General features: G+C 48.0%; 2 protein-coding genes across 4 annotated transcripts; one reads left to right on the forward strand and one right to left on the reverse strand.

The window, feature by feature from the left end:
* The first annotated feature begins 1783 nt into the window (after positions 1–1783).
* LOC123098457 (la-related protein 1B) lies at positions 1784–9256 on the forward strand. 3 transcript variants are annotated; one of them, XM_044520444.1, is made up of 7 exons: positions 1784–2328; positions 2474–2545; positions 2718–3258; positions 3394–3496; positions 3578–3668; positions 7446–7547; positions 8584–9256. In XM_044520444.1, exons 1-7 carry the CDS (start codon positions 2080–2082, stop codon positions 8869–8871), a joined length of 1446 nt encoding a protein of 481 aa, XP_044376379.1. In that variant the 5' UTR covers positions 1784–2079; the 3' UTR covers positions 8872–9256. The 3 variants fall into 3 exon arrangements, with proteins under 3 accessions (XP_044376379.1, XP_044376377.1, XP_044376378.1); XM_044520442.1 differs by having other exon boundaries at positions 1785–2328; positions 3337–3496; XM_044520443.1 differs by having other exon boundaries at positions 1785–2328; positions 3340–3496.
* A 1736-nt stretch (positions 9257–10992) lies between these two features.
* On the reverse strand, positions 10993–14812 carry LOC123098458 (uncharacterized). The gene is made up of 5 exons (XM_044520445.1): positions 13779–14812; positions 13424–13579; positions 13140–13335; positions 12238–12272; positions 10993–11203 (listed from the first exon to the last, which is right to left on the reverse strand). The coding sequence occupies exons 1-5, from the start codon at positions 14400–14402 to the stop codon at positions 11198–11200; spliced, it is 1017 nt and encodes a 338-aa protein (XP_044376380.1). The 5' UTR covers positions 14403–14812; the 3' UTR covers positions 10993–11197.
* Positions 14813–22714: the final 7902 nt, after the last annotated feature.

The raw sequence follows: 22714 nt of genomic DNA on the forward strand, positions 1-22714 counted from the left end.
TGGTGTTCCCGTGGCTCTGCTGCGACTCGCTCCCGGCGGTGGTTGGCTAGCGGCGGGTCGGTGGTGCTGGCTGGCGGCGCCCGGAGCACGGATCCGGGGATCTCGGTCCGGATCTGGTGTGTCTTCGGCGCTGGCCAGCGTCCTTGGGGTGCTCACGGCAGGGAGTGCGGCGGTTTGTCTCTGGATCCTTGCGTGGAGCGTAGCAGGATGGAGGGTGTAGGTGGTGCACCGGCACTGGCGCGGGCGAGCGCAGCCATGGCGGCGGCGCTGCGAGGCCTTGCCAGGAAGGGTCTTGGCAGGCAACGGGCGTTCGGTTGCTGTCGTGTGAGGCGTGCGGCAATGCCTCGGCGGTGTGGGTGCCGGAGTGTGGTCGGAGGTGCGGGTCGGATCCATTCTGGTGGCAGTCCCCTGGCGCGGGTGAAGGCCGCCGTGGCGGAACTGGCTTTGCACCGCTCGGTGGTTGCCGCGGCTCTAGTCGATGTTGAAGGTGATGGCTTTAGGCATGTTCCCTCGACAGTGAGGGGGGCTTCGATGGCAAGTTGTTGCGGTGACGGCGGTACGAGGCATCTGATCGAGACTGGCCGGGATCTTGGAGACGTGGAGATGTGCAGCGCTACGGATGAAAATCCTGTTCGGCTGTGGCCGGACCGGCGTTGATGGCACCTGCGGGTGTCATTCACCTTCCTGGAGGCTTCGTCGAGTGCAACGCCATCTTCCTCGCGACCTCGTATCGGCAGCTGTCTCCGGGGCGAAAGCCTTGATTCGTAGGATCGGCATGATGGCAACGTCTTTGAGGTTGTTACTCTGTTGGGAGCATTGTGCTAGGAGACTCGAGGTTCCATGATGCGCTCCTCCGGTGTTCACCGCTGCCCGGATCTTTCTCCTCCGGCTCCATGTACGGTCGTCGCTGGCTAATCCAAGGAAGCTGGAGTTGCTGTTATTCGGAGGTCTTCAGTGTCGGCCGAGACGCGGCGAGGGGCTCGGTGTTGGGTAGGCTTTTTGTGTCGTAGCTGTGTTGTTGTGTTTGGTTGTCCTTGTACGAACCGGGTGTGGAGTTGATCGCCTTCATTGTTCGTAGCGAGTGGTAGACGTTGTTGTATGTCTTATTTCTCTCTTTCTATAAAGCTAAGGTACGCAATTTGCGTACCCTCGAAAAAAGAATCATAGTCTGAGATTTCCCAAACACTGTTCATAGGAATCACTGTTAAGCACATCAATGTTGACCACACTGTAGCATCCGATCTAAACCGCCGCTTTTTAATCCAACGGACGAGACCAGGCAAAGGTAGCGGTACTGTAGCTTCGCTAACTTTGCCACTGCAAGTCAGCGAATCTGAATCGAAGATATACGCAACCAGAGTAACATTTCTCGTCCGCTAATTCCGTCTGTTTAACGAAGAGACGCGCACTTATTGAAATCCAGCGACAGCCGCAGCGGGGGCGGCGTGTGCGGTCCGCAGCCGGTGGATTTGCGAATCCGGACGACGCTTTGCCCGGACGTGGATCCTCCGCAACCTCGCAGGCGTCGATGTGCCATCGGACGGCCGTCCCACTCCCCCGAGGTGTCACACCCACAGCAACCACCAGCGCCGCAGCCAGGTGGGCCAGGTGGTGCGGCGCCAGCGCGCTCGTCAGCCAAGCAGACGCCAGCGCGAGCAACTTTAGAGCGGCGCCGGGGCCCACGAGGCACCACGGCCGTCGATCGATCCGGATCGGACGGCCCGGGACGGTGTGAATGGACCTGGCTGGCTGCGTGTGGCTACCCTTTTGTGCCCCACCGGCAAGGGGGCGATCCCCTCCGCGTCCATTCCGCCCGTGGGAAGGGAAGGGTAGGGAAGAGCAGCGAGCCGCCGCGCCGCACCACCGCCTCCTCCTCGTCCTCCCGCTGCTCCCCCTCCCCGATCCGATCGCCGCCGGCGCGGCAATATTTGGAACCCTCGGCGCCGATCGACCCATGCCGTACCACTGAGAACCGATCCCGCCGCCATCCGCCATCGTCATCCCCGCCGACCGCCTCCGCGTTTGATTCATCGCCCCGTGGAACCAGCACCGCCCGATCGGAAAGAGGAGGTGTGGAGGATGGCTTCCGTTGCCGCCGACCCGCACGCTGCCCTCGCTGGCGCGGGGACGCCGCCCCACGGTAGCCCCGTCGCGGGGAAGAGGGCGGCCGCCACCGCGTGGAAGCGCCCGGAGAACGGGCCGGTGCTGGTGGCGCCCGGGAGCCCCATCATGGACGCCAACTCCTGGCCGGCGCTTCCTGGGCTGGCCTCTCCCCAGCCGCCCACACCGCCCAAGGCGTCGCCTAAGGCCGCTCCTCCCCCTTCCACTGTGAGTTGTCAGTTCATCTCAGTTTCTGATTTACTTACTGTCGGAGTTGGATTTCGTATCAGTGCTTGATTCATTTACGATTTATTGCGGTTAGATTTCGTACCGTCTGATGATATTGCTTTTGCTATTGTTGGAATGGTCTCAGGTGGCAGCTATCTTGCCCGTGTCCTTGGACATCTCCGACGCTCCGGATGCTACCCCTGATCAGGACGCACTGGTACGTTCTTCCCCCTTCCACTGTGAGCTGTTAGTTTATTTCAGTGTTCGTTTTACTTAGTATTATAGGAGTTGGATCCCGTCTCAGTGTTTGATCTATTTAGGATTGTTGGAGTTATATTTTGTATGGTCTGACCAGATTGTGTTTTGCTTGCTTGTGGGAATGGTCTCAGGAGACAGTGATTTTACCGGTGTCTTTGGACATCTCTGGCGCTCCGGATGCTACCACTGTTAAGGACGCTGGGACCAGTAGTCCACCGGTCCGGCGTGTGTTGATGATGCCTGCAGGGGATGACGGGCCAGAGATGCATGCTCTTATTCCAGAGCCATCTCTAGGATACTCTCCTAATGCCCGGAGCAATGGTACCGGCGTTCATCATCAGAATGGCCGTTTTGGTTCCCATCCTCATGGCCGAGGTGGCAGTTACGGTGGGGGGAGAAGGGGTAATGGTGGAGGTGGTAGTCGCCATGGTCATGAGCACCATGGTGGGTTTGATGGGCAACGGCGTGGTGGTGGCCGTAGAGATGGACATGGGCCAGGGCACCAGCATCGTGTTCACCAGCCACCGTACATTAGGGCTCCTCCTCCTCTGGCTGTTTTAGCGGCGGGACCTCCCGCGCCACAATTTGCTGGCCCTGCTACTCCACAGACACCACCTTATGGAACTGCTGCTCCACAGACACCACCTTATGGGGCGCCTATGGGATTCCCTGGTATGTTATTCATGCTCTTTGTGAGAACATGACTTTGTGCAATTGTTATGTCACCTTAATTTGCTTTATTTTAAACAGCAGAGATGGCACCTCACGTTTACTATTTTGCCGTGCCCCCTTCGGATGGTCTTCAAGCCCTTCCTTTTGCGCCTCCTCCACCAACCCCTCCAGCCATGCTAATTTCTCCACTGGAACAACTTCAAAGGGACCTACTGGTGCAGATAGACTACTACTTTAGGTACTTCTCCGTCTATATTTATAGAAAACACTTTGCCACCACTGAGCTCACTTTATTGAGCCGCTTGCTCATTTTTTGCAGTGATGAAAATTTGTGCAAGGACATATTCTTGAGGAGACATATGGATGACCATGGTTGGGTGCCATTATCCTTGATTGCTGGCTTTAACCAGGTTAGTTTGCTGGTTTTACATGGTGGTTTTAGTTTAGAAAAATCCCCAGTTCTTTCTTGCTTTGCTACTATAATCCAGCAGTCTATTCGGAAACTCATCAATAGTCTAGTAATGTTCTGGTCACCTTCTATAGTTGTGTACTTGCTGATTGAGTGGGAGATGGAGAGTTGGCATTAAGCATTTTTTATCCATTCAAACCGAGTTTGCAGGTTTGCTATTTTGGTATCAGTTAACATTGGATGTTTAGTAATGGTGTGGTTGATTTGTTATCAGTTGGACATTGGATGTATAGTTATGGTGTGGTTGATATAACTTGGGTAAAGAGCTTTACATCATGCCTAGAAAATTTAGACACTGCCACATGAAGCTACAGTTGCATCGGAATTTGGATCCTGCACATCTTAAATTAGATAAATCTGTTCCAAGTTAATTTTTTATGATTATTTCTTCCCCTGTTACCTGATCGGTGTAAGTTCTTGGGTTACAAGAAGAGACATACTCAAATACTCTTTAAATGTAGCCGTTTGTTGTGGATTTCAATAAAATGAAAGCTGAGAACTTATATCCTGTGAACTTATATTCTGTGTAACTTTGATGTTCATGGTTGCATTGGCCATACACAAATAGTAGCATTGACGTTTATGGTGCTCTATAAGTCCTAGTTCTTCTGTCCAAATGCAAACACTGAACCTTGTGATTCTTTCTTCTGCTTTTGGCAAATCACTTCCTAACATTGGCACTTGTGTTCTGTTATCTGAGCTCCCTGCATTCAAAAATATAGGTCGTCTTAGGATGTGTGCATTCATTGCTTGCAAATGAAATCAGAACATGGAAGTTTACACCAAGATAATTTAAATTCCGGTTTGGATGCAACTTGAACATGAATTGACACTTGTTCCTTCAAAATAAAGAAATTTATCACATGCTTCTGTACTTGATAGCCCATAGTTGTTCTGTAGTAGCAATGTTTGGATGAATGATCAGTATAGAGGAAATGGAAAATTGAAGTTGTACGTAGTGGTTTGTATTGGACGGACTTGGACATGACTCTCTGGACATCGATAGCAACATCTTATAAAAAACAATTGGCGTTGTAATGTTACTAACATGACAATATAGCGAAACAAAAATGTCTAACTTGCATTTTTTTCGAGCAACCAGCAGGAGCGCTGCCTTCGCACTAAGGACTACCACTGGTGCGATAACATGAATTTAGGAAGTACACAGTCCCTGAAATAAGATCTGAATTCTTTTTTTTTTAGTTGGAAAATAATATCTAAATTCCTGGGGTCTGCTATGAATATCTATGATCTGGTTACATGAATATAGGAAGTACAGTGTCTCTGAAATAATATATAAATTCCTTTTTTTGAGTTGGAAAATAATACTCCCTCTGTTCCGAAATATATGATGTTTTGGATATCTCAATATGGACTACATACGGACTGAAATGAGCGAAAAAACATGTCTATACACATAAAAAGAAGTTGGAACATCTTATAATTCGGGACGGAGGGAGTATCTAAATTCCTGGGGTCTGCTATGAATAGAGGAGCGCTGCCTTCTCATTAAGAAAGGAATATAGTATTTACATACTATTTACATACTATTTACAGACTGGTGGTCATGTTTTTGGGTGGAACATGTTAAAATTCACCGTCTCTCAAGGACTACTGCTCGTGGTCGCGTGCGCCACCATTGCGATAACATGAATATAGGAAATACCCTTCTCCATGAAATAATATCTAAATTCCTTACTTTTAGTTGGAAAATAATATCTAAATTCCTGGGGTCTGCTATGAATATGTATGATCTGGTAATGTTGCACTTGAATTCACCTTAGCTTCTGCTACCACAGATTTATATGAAATTGCATGACTGACGGTTTGTGTTCCTTGTAGCTCCATCTGTAACATCTATGCTGGCCCACCACTCCACAAGCCATCCATTGTTTTTCAATATATCTTTATATTATTGTTTATTGTAGAGTGCATATGTATCAACTCTTTATTGGTAGCACCTGCAATCAAGTTCTGTTTTGGGCAATTCCTGCCCACTCTGTCATGAACTGTCTGCGGTTAAAAGGTTTTTTTCTGGATGGAAATAGTTGAAGACTGTCACTCGTATTTATGCAAGGTTTGGAAGAATGTCGCTGCTATATATATAGTCAATGGTCGTCACTTTAAAAGAACCTATAATTAGTTTAACTCACTTGTAAACTTTAAAGCGTTGACTTAGAAAAGCAAGTTATATTTTAGAACATTTTTTTTCCATTTTTTCTTGTCTTCAACAGTTTTCGTCTTGCTCATATATTTGCTAGAATTTTGCGATCCCTAAAAGCTGCCGTTTTGGACATTAGCAATGTCAAACCTCAAAACTTTGACTAGTAATTTTTGAATATATTTAGATTGGATACTTGAAAATTATGTGTACATTTGTCCCAAAAAGTACTTCCATGATATATAACTTTGTGTGTTATCTAAATAAAGTACATGGGAGATTAGTTGTCAACATAGAGACCTAACATGAAGATTATTAGGGTATCGGAGGGAGTATTATTCTTTTATTTTCTCTTGTCAGCATGATTATTTGATGTGATTAAGCTTTCTCATATTGTAATCAACAAACTTAAGGTCGCATGATGCTGGCAAAAACTGGTGCAGACATCAGTAGATTTTTGTCTGTGTAGATCCCCAGTTTTATTCCCAAGGTTGAGAATGATTGCCTTTTCCTCTTGTGTATCCAGAATACCATCTCCATGACTCCATCTTCTTGTCATGTTGACCTGAAAACTTCTGATTGTTTGTTATGCTTGTCTTCTGGATTAGTCATTTGCTTGTTTAAGTGTTGTGGATTTTTGCGTCATTCTGTCCTGGATGTGCATTATTTTTAATAGTTGAGGTAAACAAGACAGTGGTATGGCCCATAAGATTGCCAAGTGAATGCTCTTGTTTTTCTTTTCACTTGTTATTGTTTTGCAAGGCAGGAGATCGATCTAGTTAGGAATGTACAAATACGATTTGTTAGGAAACTAGAGATCCTCTTTTCCAGCACCAAGTCAGACTTTTCTATCCATGTGTACTCCCTCCGTTCGGAATTACTTGTCGTAGAAATGGATGTATCTAGACATTTTTTAGTTCTAGATACATCCATTTCTGCGACAAGTAATTCGGGACGGAGGGAGTATTATGCAATCAATGAGAATTATCAACTACTATTAAAGTTATAATCCCTGTCCCCAACCTTTCCTCCCTCTCATCCACGGAGCCATGGCTCTAGCCTCACTCCTTGAAGCCATACCCTCATTGCTACACTCCTTGGTCCTGAGATCCTTATCAGCCCTAGCATGTGGCACTTACCATACACAAACTACTCTGAAAGTGGCTTGCACAAATGTTCATTTTAGAGCTAACAAAGGGTTTGTTAAAAGTTTTGGAGATTTCTAGTTCGAAAGGGAGCCATTTCTCTTTTCTGCTACTCTATTTTGTTTTGTAGCTGCCAGGTGTATTGTGCGGACGGCGGTTTGCTCTTACTCTACACTATACTTCATTGAGCATTTATAGCTGTGAAAAATTGTGCTTGTGCATCAGTTGCTATACCCTTTTTTTTCGAAAGCTACATCTGTTGCTATATCAAAGGGTCATTGCCTAGTAAATGCGGTGTCCTTTTCTGAGCATAATGAGATGAGACAACTCTATCCGGAATATTCAAAAAATATATTTTGCTTTCTCTTTTACAAAAAAAGGACAGATTGCTCAACTAAATTATTTTGCACAGGTCCAAAGGCTCCTATATCGTATTGGACAAGTCAAAAACTTGACTAATAGTTTGCAGTTTATCTTGGATACAGTCAGGCAGTCTACTGTGGTGGAAGTACAGGTAATCAATTTTCTGACGTCATTTGCCATTATTTGACTTAATCTAAAATTAAACTTAATTGGTTGATGCTATAAATAACTTATAAACAACCGATTAAGCACAACTTTAGAAGGGTTGAACATGATATTCTAACATATCTTGCCATGCTGAAGATGTATGCGTTTGTAGGAGTGTTCCAAAGAAAATGGCTTCTCTTTCTGAACTCAACAATGCTAAGTTTGGTCTATAATCACAAATATAGATACCATGTATTAGATCCATTTAAAAAAGTTTGTATCTCCTCCTTCAATTATGGCCTACTATGTCACTCTTTATGCAATACCAGTGGGGCATAGCTTGTATGTCCACCTCTGGTTACAGACAACTAGGTAAGAATATTATAGAGTGCATGCCCTGTTTATGTCCAGATTATCCTTCTTGTTTATTTGAAGAGTTCCATTAGTATCCTTGATGGTCAGAAGCGATTGCTTAGAGCATTTTTATGATTCTACTACTACCTCCATTCCTAAATATATGTCTTTTTAGAGATTCCTCTACGGACTACATACGGAGTAAAATGAGTGAATCTACACTCTAAAACATCCGGATGTAGTCCATAGTGGAATCTCTAAAAAGACTTATATTTAGGAACGGAGGAAGTACACGATCTCATATTTCACCACACATGAATAGAACACCACATCTTCACTTGCAAAGTTCCTTTCATTAACAAAAAAATTATGTTAATTACAAGTCTAGGCCGCCATTTGTCATGTCAGATTGCATTTTTAAACACTACTACAATTGGCAGCTTATTGCTACAGTTCTTATGTAAACTTGCAATGAAGGTCACTTGAACCAGTCACATTCTAGGTCACTCGCTGCTTTCCTTAGCCGTACACGTATAATGCCGCATGCTCCATTTTGCTCTGTATTTAACATTGGTGACAAAGAACCCTGAATATGACCACTCTTTATCAAAATATTCCTTAGGTGACGTACTACCAGTCACACCACAGTTCCCATTGAAAGGCTTAACTTTTTTCTGCTTTGTTAGGGTGACAAAATACGGAGGCGTGCAAGATGGGAGATTTGGTTGCTTCCCAGACCAAATTATTCTGATGCCCCCGTGACATCCAACATTGATTCATTGGCGTCTCAGTTTGATCAATCTGTTGGACTTGAGGGGACATACTATCCTCGTGAAGCTCTCCTTACTAGATCAGCAACTTCAGTTAGTATAGGCTATCAAGCACCTACCTTCAGAGGACTACACAGCAATGGCAGTGGACCCATTTTTGGGCAGCAGACAGAGAGAAGTTTGCTCAGAAGCGATACCTTTTGATACACAACAAAGAGATGCCGAGTTTTCACTGGTTACGGCATGCTCAACTCTTCTATTTCGGATGAGGAATGAAGATCCAGTTTGTTCGGAAAAAGGGAGCATAAAAACACCAAAAAAATAAAAAATGTAGATGGGACATACACAAAAAAAACCAAAAAAACAGAAAACTATATATAAAAAAGAATAGCTAGTGCTATGTGTGACTTATGAATATTTCATGGGTGAGCTTTTGCTTTTTCGGATATGTGTGTTATTATGTCGGGTTTCTGCTTTAATGGACAGTTTGTTCTCTGTGTATACTCTGTTATCTCAGACGTCATGACTGGTACCGTTCAGGCCTGTTGAGACCAGACAATTATATATATAAAAAAAGACATTTCTAATAGTGCTTTATGTTTTGTTCTGCAAATTTATTCCTCTTGTGTAGTGTTTATGCTGATTTGATGGTTGATTATATTATGTTTCGGTGACAATTCTCCACAGTTGTCTCAGCATGTTGCTAAAGCCAACGTGCCACCTATTTCTACCTTTGTTTGGGAGCAACTTAGGACAACTCAAAGGCTGATCACCAAATCTTCTCTTACACGTCTCGACATAACCAAATGTCCGAGGACAACAATTGTGTGTGGACATCACCAAATGTCTGAGGACAGCAATCAGGGCAGGCGACCTATTTTTAACGGATTTTTTCAAAAAAAAAAAATTGGATGAAATTCATGCTAGACTGGATGACATTTGTTAAACTTTGATATATTACAACCAAAAGGGACAAAATTTAACAAAGTTTCATTTCACAATGAAATCTAGAACTCTAAAATTTCCCCTAAAAAAACTTTTAAAAACTAAAAATTATGTGTGGTACTGATGGTGATGGAACTTAACAAAGTTTCACATGGAGGTCTCCGTGGTGGTCCTGGACCGTTTGATGGCCCAGGCCTCAACGAGCGGGCGTTCCTCCAGGATCCAGGATGGTGCGACGTCCAACCGCTTGAACAACGCCCGACGTTGTGCAGTGCGCCGCTCAAGGCGCTCCGCCTCTAAGGGTGCTAGGGTGGCCATCTTCAATGTGGAGGAGCCGCCGCCATCACCACCGAGGTAGTAGGTGACGCGGCTGCGCGCCTTGGAGATCGCCGGGAGGGCGACGACTCCTGCATGTCGGTCGGGCCCCACTGGCTCCCGGACTGCGGATGGAGTGAGGACCACGAACCCTTCTTCACGGCAGTCGGGCGTCACTGGTTCCCAGACTGCCAATGGGGCAGGGACATCGGCATCACCTCCTTGTCGCGGTGGAGACTGCTTCGCACCAGGGACGACGACGACTCCTTCACGCAGTATCCTATTTGTACGCCGCTATTGCGTGGAAGCGACGGGGATAGTGACGCTGGATCATGATTGTAGCACGACCGCTCCAACAACAACTCCATTTGCCGCACGAACTCCTTGTTCGTTGCGACGGCCTCGACGAGGAGGGACGACTGCTGCTGCTCTTCGTCATTCGAGGAGATAGAATTCGGCTTCACGTGTGAGGGAGCGGTCGATGCAGATAAGCCCGGAGAACGCGGAGCCAGTGGGGGTCGCGGAGAACCACTTCAAGCCGTTCGACTTTCCCATTGGAGCAAATTTGGGGAGAGGAGAGGCGGCAGTGTACCGGTGCGAATACTGGGCAGGCGATTGGCTGGTCGGCGGGCATGAATGTGTATAGGATAACATCCCATCGTCTGCTTTGACCGGCATGAATGTGGCGCGAAGAGCGGAGTGAGGGTTCTAGACGGAGCGACACGACGGTTTTCAACATGGGCCCATGCTGTCGGATGCATATGTGGCGGAGGTCCAGACGCCCACAAACCTTCCCTACGTTTAGTTCTGGTTTGTGGAATTTTGGACATCCAGACCAGTCCGAATAAATTTGGTGACCGACGTTGGATGTCAAAAACGACCGAACTGTCCGATCCGGACATTTAGGGGTGATTTAGTGATCCGCGTCGGAGTTGCCCTTAGCCATGTGGTTCTTAGCAACAAAGCTGATGCCACCGGACCTTCGTTGAGACTGATGCATCCTTTCACATGAGAACAATATAATTATCTTACCAATCGATTCGAAATTCAGAACAACTCTTTCAATGCAAAGTTTAAACAAACCAAGATTGTTTAGCAGACATACAGTATACAATGATCTTGTCTGAAGTACATAACCACAGTGGGATAGGGCTTTGGAACGATAACGAGCAGCCACGGTGACGACGAGGGCTTGGGAACGATGATGAGCTGCAGTCCTGCAGTACCCCTTAACGTGGTTGACCTCTTCTCGTAGGGCCCCAGCACGATGTCATACCTAGACAAACATATATAGAAGTCATGCGAGAGATCCATCAGAAGACAAATAGCTCTAATGAACGGCAGAACAGTGATAAAAGGATGTGCTAAGTTAGCGTTAGGATCTAAAGTGTGTGCTTCCAGTACATCCCTCTTATCTAGCTCTAGAAACTTAAATTTGCAACCATGTACACATTTTGACTGCTGGTAACGTGTTCCTTGGCCTGTTTTGGGGAATAGTGAGTTGGATAATAAGCTTAAAATGGACAGAAAGGTAGCAATCACCTGTTTGTAGTGCTGCTGAATCCAACAATCACCTGTGCATGATTTGTCGACTCGCTGGTTGCTACATGCGTTTGGTCAGTTTGTGGTTGTGCTTTTGGAATGGGAATCGTACCGTGATATCCAACAGCTGTTTGGTAGCTTGTTGAGTTAATTCCAAGAAAACCATAAGAACATGGTGGGCAATGCTGCTTATTTTCAGCGCATCAGGCGACCTGACCCTTCCATTGTATTATTCGCATTGTGTAACTAGATCGACAGAATGAAAATTTATGCTGCCACATTGTAGCATAATTGCAAAAAAGAGGGCAATTAGGTTTGCGGTTGAGGGAGAGTCTTGTACTGGCGTATTTCAATTTCCCCCCTCTTTTCATCGTTGGATCTAGGAATAACGACATATTAATTTTCAACTGCTATAAATCTAAAAGTCAACCAACATGTAGATTTTTCTATCTTTTCCTTTAATCGTATATGCACTTACTGTGTCAATGCAAGAAGCAGAAAGCGTGAACATCAACAACAGAGATTGTAAGATGTCGTAGAAGATTGTAATAGTTAATCTAACTTAACCAAGACATTTAAAAAGTGCAAGCGCAGACAAAGAATCACTTGTTAAAAAATATAATATGATAGTTTCTTCTTCTTCTTTGCAGGGGAATATAGTATGGTAAGTTGAATAACCACAAGGTGAATTACAGCCCCAGTCATGCATTTCTGAAAGAAAGAAAAAACAAAGAGACCTAAATCTGAAAATAGTTGAGATCTTCATACCTCTAATTTCAAACTGGTGCAAACAAAACTGAAACCTGCGAAGGTAAGAGAAACATAGAATCAATACAGAAATATAGTCAAATGGGTTCAACACTTTGTAAGTTATATGGAAATCTGTATATTTTATTTTAGTGAGAGCCTCACTTGTAACACACTTCCTTATATCCAAATATCGTGAGGTGTGGCTAAATTTACCAAAATAAGATGATAAATATTTTGGATTCTTTTCTGGTTATCTGGCATATAACATTGCAAATAACAGGATCCACAAACATTTACAGAGGGCAACATTATGGAGTTTAAAATTGACAAAACTTTGATATATTATTTGTTATGAGATGTCAGCTAAAAAGAAGGGACAAAAGAATATGCAACATCCACAAGGGGAATAGCTTATAACAAGAGCAAGATAGTCACATGCTAGTTTGTACATGATCTAGATGGCTACTATCTACCAATAGTATTGGGGACCATTTATTTGCAGTATGTAACAAACTGTGACCGCTATATAATTCCGATACATTGTCAACTTGGTACTGCTTGAGACATAACAGTTACTAAATACTCCCTCCGTCCCAAAATTCTTGTCTTGAATTTGTCTAAATACGGATGTATCAAGTCATGTTTTAATATTAGATACATCCGTATCTAGACTAAACTAAGACAAGAATTTTGAGACGGAGGGAGTAGTTTGTGCATACAACGTAGTTCAATCCAAAAGCCAAACTGATAGGATAATGAAAGTCAGCTAGAAACATGCAGTACATTCTTTATCCAGAAACATGCAATTATTTAACAATCACATTCTTCCATTTAGTTTGGGATTTTCTTTACTTGTCGTTTATAATGCATAAACATATCAACAAATAAAAGAAATAGTAGCATGAAGAGTGCCAACTCACATCCAGATCTAGAAATTCTGCTAGTGATATTAATTTTCTCAAGGCTTATTCCATAGGTAGTCAGTGTCTTCAAAATTTTGTAAACACGGCTATCGATTTCTGCACATCTGATTTCAACAAGTTTAAGACAGTTGGATGCAACTGACTGTCCCAATGGTTTGTATATTCCTTCTGTTTTCATCACATTTGGAGGTGCCTAGCATGTAAAAAAGAAGAAGATCAAATCAGGTAATCATAGATGGCCACTTTAATAACACCCAGCTACCCATCTCAAGAATCTATACCTTAGAAAGTTGAAAAGTAAGCTTCTCCAAAACTGGTGAGTGCTGGAGAAAATAAATCAGTGCATTGTGGTCAGCAGCCAAACACCAGTCATTGAGTAACAAAGTCTTTAACTTTGTAAATGTAGGGCACCACTTCAAATCCCTGTTGAAAACAATCTAGGGGAAGTGCAAAAGAACTGGATCAAATTAGGATTATTTTGACCTTTCAAGTACAAAGTGCAATCTGTTGATGGGTGCAGTATGTCATATGGAATGTAACTGTGATTTCTAATCATTGACGTGGTTGCTGCACGAGAGTAATGAAACAAAAACAGTATATTATTAGGAATTGAGAGAGAAATAGTTGCAAGCATACCACGTCAGATTCAGCTGACAACTCCAAGTCCGTGGCTTCCGACAAACCTTTGAGAAAGATGCTGTCGTTGCGGTCATAACCAGGCCCATATTCAGGATCCCCATGATGATGATGATAATAATAACGACAACCATGGCAGATATAAGCACCACAATCATCGAATCGACCTTTAGAGCATCGATCAGCAGCATCATCACCAAGTTCAACAACGGCTCTTGCTAACCACGGCAAGCTTCCAAGCAATGGGGCCCTTCCTCGTTGCCATTCAATCAAATCGAGTGAAACGAGACTTGGTAGAGAAATAAGAATGCGAGTATACTCTGAACTATCGCAGCTGGCAAAGCGCAGACGTTTCAAGGATGGAGACAGCAGGTGTTTAACAAAAACATCGCAATACTCCATAGTCAGCTCGACCAATGCCGGACAGCCTGAAAAATCAAGAATGCTGTCGTTGACAGAGACACCATCAAGATGTAACTTGGTGAGGTGCTGGGAAACGAGATGCAGATCAGATAGTGGCGAGGGTTCCTGCTCATGGACGACATGAAGCCGGAGCACCCTGACACGGTGCACCGCTTTCCAGATCCAATTGGTGGCGCGCCGCTGGTTCGCGGGCGATAGCATGAAATCGTCGTCAACGAAGTTGAATTCGCAGGAATCCAGAGGCGCGCCTGCGCCGCCATCGCCCCCACACCTGAGGTGGAGCAGGTTGTCCACGAACTAGGCAAACCTTTCGGCGCTGCCCCATCCCTCGGGGCCGGTGAAGAGGAGGGTGGGCACGGACCTCCAGACGGCGCGCCAGCGCCGGGCGAGTACGCACGTCCGCAACACCTCTTGAGCCGGCAGGAAGCGGAGCACGCTGTGGAGGACGTCCTCCGGGAGGGCGCTGATGCGGTCCACCCCGCTCGCCATGGACGAAGCTTCCCGTTCTGGAGCGGCGTTCTGTCGAACAGGTGGTGTGCGCCGCCGCTCGGCGAGCACAGGAAAAGAACGGCTACGAGAAGGGAGAGGAAAGCAGCGCTGATTTTATTTTTTTCCGAGAGTATAAGCACTGCTGAGAAAGGGAGTATTTTATAAAGGAATTTTTTTTGCGGGATATTTTACAAAGGAAATTAAATGGGACAATCCTGTATAAATTCACAAAGGCGCTGCTACAAATCATCCGATTGATTATAGGGGAACATAAGCCGCCTCTACAACCGTTAGATATGCACCATCACGACCGTCGCTTGGCCCTCTCACGGATCATGCATCGCTCCCGTAGCACACGCCCCCTCCCATCATCTCTCTCTTCTATATCAGCGGCCGGCCACCCGCTTGCCCTGATTGCATCGCCGGTAGCGCTGGTGCCATTGGTTGCCGGTGCAGTAGACTGCGTCCTCCGCTGGATGCTGCAAAGCAACACCGGCGAGCGCTCCATTGCTGCGCCGAGAGGTGCATCGCAGCTTCGAGACCACCGGACAGAGCTCCAATGCAGCGCCGGCGAGTGCTCCATTGCAACGCCGGGAGGGAGCGGCGACGAGCGCACCATTGCAATACCGGTAGGGAGCGTCCGACAAGCGCTCCATTGCAGCTCCGGCGAGCTCCGTTGCAGCGCCGGGAGGGAGCGCCGGCAAGCGCACCATTGCAGCGCCGGTAGGGAGCACTCCGTTGCAGCTCCGACGAGCTCCGTTGCAACGCTGGTAGGGAGCGCCGATGAGTGCTCCATTGCAGCGCCGGTAGGGAGTGTCCGATGAGCGCGCCATTGCAGCCATGCAGCACTGCCAAAGTTCCTACAACGGCGGCTGCGGCTGGCAGCGATTTGTCCAGCACCGGTGGCGAGCTGGATACGCTGTCGCACTTGTAACAATGGTGTGCTGCATCCACGGGGTGCATCACCGCGACGGTGCGCGTACACGAACTTCATCACGCAGCCCCGCGGCGATGCGGATGGCTGGCATCGAGTGCTTCGTTTGTAGCAACAATAGCTGCTGCTACGGGATTCAATAGGCGATGGGTCAAAGGAGAGCGCGAGAGGGGAAGAGACGAGAGGAAGAAGACACTGTGGCTGGGTCGAGAGAAAAGAGATGACGAGCGGTTGGGGTATGAGAGGATAAGGTAGCTGGGAGTGGATGCGGTGGGTCGCGGGCGGGTCCAACAAAAAACACGTGTCAATCACAGAAGACGGTTTTCGAGAAAGAGAGATCAGCCGGCTTAAAACAAACATTTTCCATTCACAAAAGCGCAAATATGTGCTTCTAATTTAGAAACCGAGTGCTGCTTCTATCCTCAGCAAGCCCAGAAAAAACTTGACGAAAACCAACTTGCCAAGGGAACTGATACATGAAAATAATGTTGAAAGGATCTCAACGGTTATTTGAATAACTAATAGGCAGAGAAAGTGATGTTCGTAGATTTGCGGAAGTCTCAAGGTTTTTTTTTTTGCACTGGTAAAAGAGTTCTATTCCATATTCATAGTGTTACAATTGAGTGGTAAAAGTTCCTCAACACACGGAGGACCTCGCTAGCCATACATCAGTAGTACTCTCTATATAACTATATACTGCCAGACGATCTGCTACCCTATTCTGCTCTTGCTTAACTTTCGAAGGAATAAACTCTCTTTCACACATAAGATGACGAATTTCAGCAACCAAATGTCCATATGCCGAACGGTAAGACTTTCTCCCATCAAAGGCGACAATGCCTCCGAAGAGTCGGACTGAACGATGATATGAAGGCTACAATGTTGAATTGCTAATGCCATTCCTTGCAATATTGCATGTAGTTCCGCCTCCAACGCATCATTATAGTTGAAGATGCACTTGTAGACCGCAAAGATGACACTACCATCATGTCTTCTCGGTGCCATACCTGCAGCCGCTGATCCATCCGCATAAAAGAACGCCCCGTCAATCGATAACGCGGCTTGACCAGCGGGCGGTCGCGGCCACGGCAACAGCACCGCCGCATCGCGCTGCCTAATCGGTTCGTCACGCTGTACTGGCATCTTCCCCTTTATGATTTTTGTAGAGTATCTTCTAGCCAAGTGTAATGATCGCATATAGCTTTGGAGGTAGTCGTCCGTCAGCGCCCGATTTGTAACATCTTTACCATGTGCCATCTCCGACCGTAACGTCCAAATCCTCTAGATAAGCATTATGGTACAATTCCGCATTTCATCATTGCAATTCATCCTGTACTGCAGAGAGGACATGTATCTAGAGTGAAAACATCAGCAGAAGTACTACATATTTGTCTGGAAACAAAGAACTCACAGTAAATGCATGAATGTGATGTGGGGAATTTTTGAACACAGTACAGACGCAAGCCGCTCATATACACGCGCATACACTTACCCCTATGAACGCACACACGCACACCCTACCCCTATGAGCGCCTCCGAAAGACTGAGCCGGCATATCATCTTGAAATTTACGAACTCGAGTGAAAAGATCAGCAGAAGTACTACACACGCACACCCTACCCCCATGAACACCTCCGAAAGAGCGAGCCGGCATATCATCTTGAAATTTACGAAGTCACCGTTGGCACCTCGTCGTCGACGGGAACGTCTCCTCCCACTGAATGCGCATCGCCGGAAATACTAAAATAAATTCAGGAATAAATGCGAGCACCAGGATTTGAACCCTGGTGGGCTAGAGATAACATAGTCTCTCTAACCATCTAACCACAGGTTGGTTCGCGAATGTGATGCGAGTTAGAGGTAAAACTACACATGTACTCTTTGTAAACAACATCCCTGTGTCATCAGACCGTGGTCGTAAATTGTTGGAAACGAATGTTTTGGCAATGCTTCACAATGTATTGATCGGTGCATAGCGCACGTATATATGGAGTACAAGGTGGGCCACAACCTCAACTATACAATGACTAGGAGGTGGGCCGGGCTATACAATATACATGCACAAACCATATATTCAACACCCCCTCGCAGTCGAAGTGTCGCCGGAGACGCAAAGACTGGACCTGAACTCCTCGAAAACAGAAGTAGGCAGTCCTTTTGTCATGACATCGGCAAAATGTTGCGCCGTCGGGACGTGGAGGACCCGGATGCGCCCAAGGGCCACCTGCTCACGAACAAAGTGTATGTCGAGCTCAATATGCTTCGTCCGTCGATGGTGGACCGGGTTGGCGGAGAGGTACACGGCGGAGACGTTGTCGCAGTAGACGAGCGTGGCCTTGTGAACATCAGAAAGCAACTCCTGGAGCAGCTGACGAAGCCAAGAGCATTCGGCAACGGCGTTAGCCACTGCCCGATACTCTGCCTCGGCACTCGAGCGGGAGACGGTGGGCTGTCGCTTGGAGGACCAAGAGATCAGAGACGGCCCAAGGTAGACACAGTACCCCGAAGTGGAGCGCCGTGTGTCCGGGCAGCCAGCCCAGTCCGCATCAGAGTAGGCGACGAGGTCGGTGGAGGCGGAGGCCGTCAGTGTAAGTCCCATGGTCGGGGTGCCGCGTATGTAACGGAGGATGCGCTTCACCAAGGTCCAGTGAGAGTCACGCGGAGCATGCATGTGAAGGCAGACCTGCTGAACGGCATACTGCAAGTCGGGGCGTGTCAGAGTGAGGTACTACAAAGCACCCACAATGGAGCGATAGAAGGCCGCGTCGGATGCGGGAGAACCCTCCAGAGCGGAAACCTTGGCCTTGGTGTCGACAAGCGTGGGAGCGGGCTTGCACTTAAGCATGCCGGCTCGATTGAGAAGCTCATGGGCGTAACACTGCTGGTGCAGAAAAAACCCATCTGGCCGTCGGACCACCTCAATGCCAAGGAAGTAGTGGAGGGGCCCCAAGTCCTTCAGGGCAAACTCATCGCGAAGATGAGCAGTGAGCCGCTGGAGGAGCGCGATAGTGGATGCCATCAGGATGATGTCGTCGACGTAGAGCAACAAGTAGGTCGTGTCAACCCCGTGATGGTACACGAAGAGGGACGCATCGTAGCGAGTCGATGTAAATCCAAGCGTTTGCAGGAATGCAGCGATGCGCTGGTACCAGGCCCGAGGTGCCTGCTTCAACCCGTAAAGGGGACGGGAGAGCAAGCACACATGATCTGGATGTGTGGCGTCGACGAAGTCGGTAGGCTTCTCACAGAACACCCGCTCAGCGAGGTGGCCGTGCAAGAAGGCGTTGGAGACATCCAACTGATGCACAGGCCAAGCTCGGGAGACGGCTAGCTGAAGCACGGTGCGGATCGTGCCCGGTTTAACAACTGGGGCAAAAGTGTCGGTGAAGTCCACGCCCGCACGTTGTCGAAAGCCTCGAACCACCCAGCGAGCTTTGTAGCGCTCGAGAGTGCCATCCGGATGAGTCTTGTGCCGAAAAACCCACTTGCCCGTGATGATGTTGGCACGAGGCGGCCGAGGGACAAGCTGCCAGGTGCGGTTCCGTTGGAGCGCGTCGAACTCTTCCTGCATCGCAGCGAGCCAATGAGGATCCCAAAGGGCGGCTCGAGCTGACGATGGGAGAGGGGACGGCTCGGAGACGGAAGCAGCGAGAAGATACTCATCGCTGGTGTACCGCGTACTCGGACGGAAGGTGCCAGCCCGAGAGCGAGTCATCGGGCGGGGCAGCGAGTCCGGGTTGGCGACGGGCGAAGACGAAGAAGAGCCCGACACCTCCGATGCCGTGAGCGAGGCCGCGGGCTAAGCCGCCGCGGGTGTGGTCGCGGGCGAGGCCGCCTCGGACGAGGCCGCAAACGAGGGCGCGGGGGGCGCCGAGGAGGCCCGCGCGGCAGCCGGGGAGGCTGATGGCGGTGTGGCCGTCGGGGAGGCCGAGGGCGTAGTGGGCGTCGCGGGCACCGGGAGGGGTGCAGCCCCTAAGGCAACCAGCCGGGGAGGAACTCGACCTGTGGCGCATGGGGCACCCTCAAAGCCGGGAGGCGGCCCAAGAGAAGCTCGCGAGCGGCCGTCACCGGGAGCGGGCAAAGCCGCAACATCCGAAGGTACCTGCTGAAACGGAAAAACCATCTCATCAAGGTGAACGTGTTGGGAAGTGATCACCCGATGTGAGATAGGATCATAGCAGCGGTAGCCTTTGGTGTTGGGGGGATAGCCAAGAAAAATACATGCCACGGACCGTGGTGCGAGCTTATGAGGAGTAGTGGAAGCGATGCTAGGGTAGCACAGGCAACCGAAGATGCGGAGCTCGGCGTAGGAAGGTGGCGTGCCGAACAAAAGGTGATGAGGTGCAAAATTCCCGCGAGTGCGACAGGGACGGATGTTGAGGAGTAGTGATGCGGTGGCAAGCGCGTCGGGCCAAAAACGTGGTGGCACGTTGGCGTGAAAGAGGAGGGTGCGGATGCAGTCATTAAGAGTGCGAAGCACGTGCTCAGCGCGACCATTTTGTTGCGAAGTGTACGGGCAAGTGAGACAAAAAATCATGCCGTGTGTGGCGAGAAGGTTGCAGATCGCAAGATTATCGAACTCCTTCCCGTTGTCTGTTTGCAACGCATGAATGGGTCGACCAAACTGCGTGGAGACATAGGAGTAGAATGCGGTGAGAGTGGCAACAGAATCCGACTTTCGCTGCAACGGGAAGGTCCACACATAGTGCGAAAAATCATCAAGTATAACAAGATAATAAAGATAGCCCGTGTTACTTGCAACAGGAGAGGTCCAAACATCACTATGAATTAACTCAAACGGGTATGATGCAACATGCGAGGAAGTGCTAAAGGGAAGACGAACATGTTTGCCGAGACGACAAGCATGACAAGTGTGATCGTCGATCTTATTACACGTGAATGAAAATCTCCGAAGAATATGACAAAGGGTGGCGGTGTTGGGATGACCAAGACGAGCATGCCAAAGGTCCACTCCGGCGGAAAGCGCCATGGGTGCAGCGACGGAGGAGGTGGATGAGTGTGTTGGGGAACGTAGCAGAAATTCAAAATTTTCTACGCATCACCAAGATCAATCTATGGAGTAATCTAGCAACGAGGGGAAGGGGAGTGCATCTACATACCCTTGTAGATCGCGAGCGGAAGCGTTCAAGAGAACGGGGTTGATGGAGTCGTACTCGTCGTGATCCAAATCACCGATGATCCTAGCGCCGAACGGACGGCACCTCCGCGTTCAACACACGTACGGAGCAGCGACGTCTCCTCCTTCTTGATCCAGCAAGGGGGGAGGAGAGGTTGATGGAGATCCAGCAGCACGACGGCGTGGTGGTGGAAGTAGCGGGATTCCAACAGGGCTTCGCCAAGCGCTGCGGGAGGAGGGAGGTGTGTCACGGGAGGGAGAGGGAGGCGCCAGGGCTTAGATATTGCTGCCCTCCCTTCCCCCCACTATATATAGGGCCAAGGGAGAGGGGGGGCGCAGCCTTGGCCCTTCCTCCAAGGAAGGGTGCGGCCAGGGAGGAGTCCTTCCCCCCCCCAAGGCACCTCGGAGGTGCTTTCCCCCTTTAGGACTCTCCCTTTTCCTTATCTCTTGGCGCATGGGCCTCTTGGGGCTGGTGCCCTTTGCCCATATAGGCCAAGGCGCACCCCCTACAGCCCATGTGGCCCCCCGGGGCTGGTGGACCCCCGACCCCTTTCGGCACTCCCGGTACAATACCGATAAAGTGCGAAACTTTTCCGGCGACCAAAATAAGACTTCCCATATATAAATCTTTACCTCCGGACCATTCCGGAACTCCTCGTGACGTCCGGGATCTCATCCGGGACTCCGAACAACTTTCGGGTTACCGCATACTAATATCTCTATAACCCTAACGTCACCGAACCTTAAGTGTGTAGACCCTACGGGTTCGGGAACCATGCAGACATGACCGAGACGTTCTCCGGTCAATAACCAACAGCGGGATCTGGATACCCATGTTGGCTCCCACATGTTCCACGATGATCTCATCAGATGAACCACGATGTCGGGGATTCAATCAATCCCGTATGCAATTCCCTTTGTCTATCGATATGTTACTTGCCCGAGATTCGATCGTCGGTATCCCGATACCTAGTTCAATCTCGTTACCGGCAAGTCTCTTTACTCGTTCCGTAACTCACATCATCCCGTGATCAACTCCTTGGTCACACTGTGCACATTATGATGATGTCCTACCGAGTGGGCCCAGAGATACCTCTCCGTTTACGCGGAGTGACAAATCCCAGTCTCGATTCGTGCCAACCCAACAGACACTTTCGGAGATACCTGTAGTGCACCTTTATAGCCACCCAGTTACGTTGTGACGTTTGGTACACCCAAAGCATTCCTACGGTATCCGGGAGTTGCACAATCTCATGGTCTAAGGAACTGATACTTGACATTAGAAAAGCTCTGAGCAAACGAACTACACGATCTTGTGCTAGGCTTAGGATTGGGTCTTGTCCATCACATCATTCTCCTAATGATGTGATCCCGTTATCAACGACATCCAATGTCCATGGTCAAGAAACCGTAACCATCTATTGATCAACGAGCTAGTCTCCTAGAGGCTTACTAGGGACATGGTGTTGTCTATGTATCCACACATGTATCTGAGTTTCCTATCAATACAATTCTAGCATGGATAATAAACGATTATCGTGAACAAGGAAATATAATAATAACCAATTTATTATTGCCTCTAGGGCATATTTCCAACAGTCTCCCACTTGCACTAGAGTCAATAATCTAGTCCACATCACCATGTGATTAACACTCACAGGTCACATCACCATGTGACCAACATCCAAAGAGTTTACTAGAGTCAACAATCTAATTCACATTTCTATGTGATTAACACTCAATGAGTTCTGGTTTGATCATGTTATGCTTGTGAGAGAGGTTATTTAGTCAACGGGTCTGAACCTTTCAGATCCGTGTGTGCTTTACGAATATCTATGTCATCTTGTGGATGCTACCACACGCTACTTGGAGCCATTTCAAATAACTGCTCTACTATACGAATCCGGTTTACTACTCAGAGTTATCCGGATTAGTGTCAAAGTTCGCATCGAC

The sequence above is a fragment of the Triticum aestivum genome, chromosome 4D (genome assembly GCF_018294505.1).
Source record: "Triticum aestivum cultivar Chinese Spring chromosome 4D, IWGSC CS RefSeq v2.1, whole genome shotgun sequence".
NCBI classification, from domain to species: domain Eukaryota; kingdom Viridiplantae; phylum Streptophyta; class Magnoliopsida; order Poales; family Poaceae; genus Triticum; species Triticum aestivum.